Source organism: Propithecus coquereli, unplaced genomic scaffold, assembly GCF_000956105.1.
Source record: "Propithecus coquereli isolate 6110/MARCELLA unplaced genomic scaffold, Pcoq_1.0 Scaffold37, whole genome shotgun sequence".
Lineage (NCBI taxonomy): Eukaryota > Metazoa > Chordata > Mammalia > Primates > Indriidae > Propithecus > Propithecus coquereli.
Window position 1 is genome coordinate 8,654,049 of NW_012149396.1, and position 5,962 is coordinate 8,660,010.

Consider the following 5,962-nt stretch of genomic DNA (forward strand, 5'->3'; position numbering starts at 1 on the left):
CTGTTTGTCTTAAAGAAAGATTTAATTGATCAAATCGTCTGGCTAATTTCCTGTTAACAAACATGCTATACAGGGAAAAACAGGTTGCCTTGTTAGAATAAACAGAATCAGGTCTATGGCCTGTACATTTCATCCCAGACTGCCTCATTCATATCTCATATACTCTTGTTTAGCTGTCAAATCCTATTTTCCGCATGAAACATATGAACGACTGTTCTATTACTAATCGTGTTTGTTGTGGTGTTTTTTTATATATATGCATATATATTTAACATTCTATGTAACAACATAGACGTGGCCAGAATTGTGCTATCATTTTTGAACTTGTTTCATGAAAAAGGATAATCTGGTAATCTTTTTAAAAATTGTCCTTTTTACCGGTCCTATTTTTTTTTTTTTTAAACAGAGAGTAGGGGACTCTAATGCTTCATGATAAATCTTTATTCATTATTTTGTTTGGCAAAAATATCCCCGTTTTTACATTTGTTGCAAGCCCAACATTAAATGTTACATCCCTGTTCCAGAGAGATATACAGTTAAGAGAGGGTTCTCTCATTCTATTCTCTTAATAAAATGTTAAATCTAAAAAAGAGTTTATAGACCATCTCAAATTCAAAATCTTAAACAGTCCTTCACAATGCAGCTGATTTTGACCCATTTCCGAGGCCCACCTCCCACCACCACTCTCCTCCTTTTTCTTTTTTGCAAGCTGAATTTGCAATTGCCTAAAAGGTCCAGTAGCCTAAAGTTTGTTTTCACTACGGATCTGGAGATCAACAACCCTTTATAATGATAATGTTCGAGGACAGGATTAACATACCTTTTGTAGGTAAACAATATCATGACTGGCTTTTCTTTTGTTGAGTATATTTGTTGCATTTCAGGGTGCCTGATTTCAACAGAAGTTTACTGATTTATGCAATCAGGTAGTTAACGGTGTCCTGTATGTATTATGTCAAAATGAGTGTGAAAAGGGCTACAATGGCTCTCAGTTACCAGGTTGGATTTAATAGATTTCAAGGCAGCGTCTCCACCGTGCTTCCTGCCTTACACGGTGAGAACTGAATTCTGTTCTCTCTTACCCTTATGAATTTACCACACTCAAAAACACCAAACGTCAGCCCTAAAACTATGTGGTTTAGCTGAAAAGCAGTTTTGTTCCATGCTTGTAGCATTGTCTATACCTTCAGCAGGACCAAGCCATAAATAAATATTTGCTGGTTTGTGTTGATTGAATGGTTTAAGATAAATAAACAAGCTCAAATGCCTACTGTGGCCAGATAATGTAAATGAGAAAAGCAAACAGCAGGGAGTGTTGGTGAGCAGAAGCACCTGAGTTTCCTCTAAAGCGGGTGGCTTGGACCACACTTCCAGCCTACTCTGCACTTTTGGAAAATGGATCCCAGGTTGTCAGAGCTTCTGATTTTCCAAGAGATGTCAGAATCTCCGCTTTTAATGCAATCTCTCAATTTTTAAATGTTGGTAATCAATTTAAATGTTCACAAGACGTTTTTGTAGACCAATAGTGTGAACAAAGCCAAACACTGCTAGGGAGCCCATGCAGCTATAAGCAGCCAATTTACAATCTCTGCATTAAACAGCACAAATAATATAGGAATACACATTTCTAAGAAATTGTGATTGCTGGGAAGGCTATAGCAGGTAAGAGCTCTTGCTCCCTGTGGGACTGCGTGTGAGTTCAGATAGAGAACTGCTCTCTGCCTATGTGAACTTGGATAATTTACTTAATCTCTATAAACCTCAGTTTTTGCACCTGTAAAGTGGCCACGATGATTAAGAATGCCAGCTTGCAAGGGTTGTTTTCAGAAAAGAATGAGAAGGTGCAAGCTAAAGCCCTTCGCGTGAAGTGGGCCTCAATCCCTGCTAACTATTCCTAATTACTCCTCCTCGTAATACTACAATTATTCTAGGCTCCACTAAACATTGTGCAAATAATTAAATGTTCCCAGATAGCTCAATCCCTCCTACAAAAGATATGAACGTTTTCTGTAATAATGATCCAGCCGTTTTGTGTTACTAAACATCCAGAGTGAGCAATATCGCATATCTGGAGAGAATATGCTAACCAGCCTCCTCCCTCTGCCATCACCTAAAACACACACACACACACACACACACACACACCCCCACACACACACACCCTTTCTAGCTCCAACACAACGCTCTCCTGCTTAGCACCAGGGTTTCAGTTTGCGGGAACCTCCCAACAGTTCCGACGTTTCAATCTGTTCTCGGACCTGGTACTGTCTCACATGGCCTCTGGCATCTCCTCTACTATTATTAAAGTTCTCTTCATTTCACTTCCTGGAGCTACCCATACTCCTCTCCAAGTTCGGAAAGTTTTCTTCTCGGGACTCTTTCCGGGCTTGTTTACAGAAGTCTCTAATTGCCAATTTATGATAAGGGCGAGGCGCCCGGTGGCTCCCCACCCCCCACTTTCGTCCTGGGAAAACCCTACCCCTCTCGCCACTCCTAGGCCCCGCCACCACTGCGGCGGACTCGACGTCCCAACCCCTTCTCCTCCCACCCCGTTTTTTTAGGAAGTAATTTCGGACTGAGCAGGGTCTCGCCCGCCGAGCGCCCTGCGCCCCCCGCCGCGGGCCGGCGCCACCGCGGGTCGGGAGCGTGGCCGGGCGGTCGCGCTCGGCGGGGATTCCCCCCGCTGGCTCGGGTCCCGCGCGAGCTGCCCGGAGGGGGCGGGGACGGGGCGGGGACGGGGCGGGCCCGGCGTCAAGTTTCCTCTACGTCACCGGGAAGTTCCCCATAAAAACAGAGCGCGGGCTGAGACGCCGGGACTTTAGCAGTTCCCGCGGAGCGATCTGGTGCACTTGGCCGCTCCGTGCGTGTCGTGTCCCGGTCCCGCCTCTCTGCCCGCGTGCAGCACGCATCCCGCAGACGCCCGAGGTGCTCGGGTTGGGAGCCTGAGACCCCGGGGTCCGCATCAGAGCTCGCGGTGGCACTTGCCAAGATGCCCGTGAAGAAGGCGCGTAAGAACGCGCAACCGAGCCCGACGCGGACTCGGGCAGGTACTGACCGTCTGGGGCCCGCGGGGGCCGGGGTCTCGGTCTCGGTACAGCCGGGGTCAGCCCGTCGGGGCCGGGGCCCAGGCTGTACTGGGGCTCAAGGTCGGGCCAGGTGTGCGCCCTGGAGCGCGCCTTCGTGGCGCTTCCAGGAAGTTCTTCAGGGGGTTTTCCCAGGACCGCGGAGACGGCGAGGGAGGGAGCCCGGTTTGGGGCTGGGATGCAGCTGCATTTCTAGCCGGGGCAGAAAGCTCCTTCTCTGCTTTTCCCTACCCCCCGTTTACCCTTCCCGGGAGCATGGGGGAAAACAAGTGCAAGAGTAGGCAGCGGCCCCGAGGAGAAAGTCATTATCTCGGCAGGTGGGACGCGAGAGGGCTCGGGAAACCCCCTGGAGCCCCAGCGGTCCGGGAGACCGGCCCCGCAAGGACCCCTGTGTTCAGGAGCATAGACAGTCTTACTTGTTAAGACTAGCATTTAACCCTCGATATTTCGGGTCCGGGGATAGGAGAATAGGAGTTGTTTCCATCATTTTTCATCCATCCATTCCCACTCGGTTCTCCTCATCCACATACAACTCCATCATAACTTTCCAGGTCAGCAACCCCCTTTTAGAAAATAAATCTTATCAAAGAAGGCAGTCGTCTGCTAAGGGATTGTAGCAGGGAAGGCAGTAAGGCCCTGGGCTCCAAATCTGTAGGTCATACTGCGATTGCGTCAGATTATAGGCCCCCTCTTAAGGTTAGTTTCGTTTTATGGAGCGCCTGCTAATGTGAGCTTGCTAGGTTAGCAACAGGCTGCTCTCGGGCTCTCGCCTGGGGTAGAAAGAGCTTTGTCTACCTTTTGTGATGTCTAAGAGTTCTGACTGTTGCTGAAAGACCTAACCTATGCAAGAATAAGGGACAGCAAGAAGTGCCTCATAACCTTGATTAGACATGAATACATTTGTAAGTTGTGTAATTGCAACAGAAAATTAAGGAAACAACTGGGAGCTATTTTCTGCGCCCCACCCCCCGCTTTTGTGAAAGAGATAATTTTTCCACTTAGAATTCAGGGCTTACAAAATACCGAATAGTGAATGATACTGGCTTTTTTTTTTTTTTTTTTTTTTTAAGAATTGTAGGTTAATATATCCCACTCACTGAAAAGAACATGTCTTTGTAAATATTTCTCAAATTGTTTGACCCTGTAGCCCATAAAGAATAGTATCTTAGGAATTTATTAGGTCTCTTGGTGTAGGAGTTAGGGAAGATTTCACTCACTTCTTACAGAGACAAATTGGTTGAAATGTAGGTTTAAAATTTTTCTTTACATTTTGGGAGACCAGTGGGAGGGTGGCTTGGGGTCAGGAGTTCCAGACCACTCTATGCAACATTAGCAAGAACCCCCAAAATGGAAAAATTAGCCAGGCATGATATGGAAGAGCAGGCCTTTAGCTACTTGGGAGGCTAAGGCAGGAGGATCTCTTGAGCTCAGGAATTTGAGGTTGCGGTGAGCTATGATGACAGCACTACACTCTAGCCTGGGCAATAGAGTGAGACCATATCTCAAAAAAAGTTTTTTGCTTTACTATATATTTACGGTTTTCATTTATTTTGAGCCTAAATATGGTCTTTTCATGGTCTATTTACAAAATAGCTGGTCCAAGTGAAGTGGTGTTTACAACTAATTGATCACAACTAGTTACAGATTCCTTTGTTCCTTCTCCAGTTCCACTGCTTCACTTGACTAGCCAAAAAAAAAAAAAAACACCAGGTTTTAATTTGTCATCATAATGCTCTTTAATGTTTATTATCACAAAGTGGACCAAAAAGCCCTTAAGTTGCAGTTTGAAATATTCAAAAACATTCAGCTTATAGTCAGTATAGATTTAGTGTTAGTTGCATTTACTGAAAAAAGTTTACTTGGAAGTTGGATTACAGCGTTATTTTTTAAAAATAATATTCAGTTAAGAGTACTTCAATTCTAGAAAGTACTAAATATGTGAAGTAAACTTTATTTTTTACTTCACTGATTTGCATAAAGGCAATGGATTGGTACAGATTGGGCTTATAGGAAGAAGCTGGTTTACATTAAGATGTAAATAGAGAATGTGGATTTAATTTTAGAATAAATTTTGAGGCTTTTATGAGAAACTATCAATGGGATTTTTAATGAGGAAAAGAATAAATTTAGATTTGCCTATTAATGAGAGTATAATTTAAGGTTTGAATTATTACTGTTTAAAAACCAGCTCCTACTTAAAAACCACACGTTTAGAATTTGACTTCTGTTCCCTGGCCTTAAATGAGGGAGAAAAGGATGACATCACCGGAGGCAGGTAAAGGCTAACATTACTCTTTGTAGTATTTGACCCAATGATAAGTTTGGTGTTTTGCTTTCTTTCTCAGAGATCGAAGAGGAGTGTGCCCTTCAACTCAGGAGACTTGGAGACAAACTGCATTTCCAGCAGAAACTTCTGAATCTGATAGCCAAACTTTTCCGCTCAGGAACTTGACTACATCAAAAACTTTGCATGAGGAGACTCCTTCAAAAGGGAAGTTTCCCGAACTAGGTACAAATTTCATCAATTAGAAGACAGATCTCACTGTAATTGAAAGGAATGAGAAGGAGGATTCGTTTGCTTTTGGATGCTCTTGGAAACGGAAGATGGAATACATCAAAAATAAATTTCTGTTGGAGGTTTCTCAGATGTCATTCTTTGGGATGTGAGGACATTATAAAACCTTTGTTTGTTTGAAAGTGAGAATGGAAGAACCTTGAAAACAAGAAAGTAATTATTGATGTGTTTCTTAGAGAATTATTCTAGTATTTTTGCTGAAGGTTACTGCCCAACCTGGTGTAAAAGGAGTTGACAAATAAGATTAAGACTGGAAGAAACAGTTCAGTGTTGTTTTTGTTTTCTGTTTTTTTTTTTTTTTTTT

At 43.7% G+C, this 5,962-nt stretch overlaps 1 protein-coding gene across 1 annotated transcript; it reads left to right on the top strand.

Annotated features, from left to right (window-relative positions):
- Positions 1 to 2,849: 2,849 nt before the first annotated feature.
- Positions 2,850 to 5,609, top strand: PMAIP1 (phorbol-12-myristate-13-acetate-induced protein 1). Its single transcript, XM_012651748.1, has 2 exons — positions 2,850 to 3,047; positions 5,429 to 5,609. The coding sequence occupies exons 1-2, from the start codon at positions 2,990 to 2,992 to the stop codon at positions 5,533 to 5,535; spliced, it is 165 nt and encodes a 54-aa protein (XP_012507202.1). The 5' UTR covers positions 2,850 to 2,989; the 3' UTR covers positions 5,536 to 5,609.
- Positions 5,610 to 5,962: the final 353 nt, after the last annotated feature.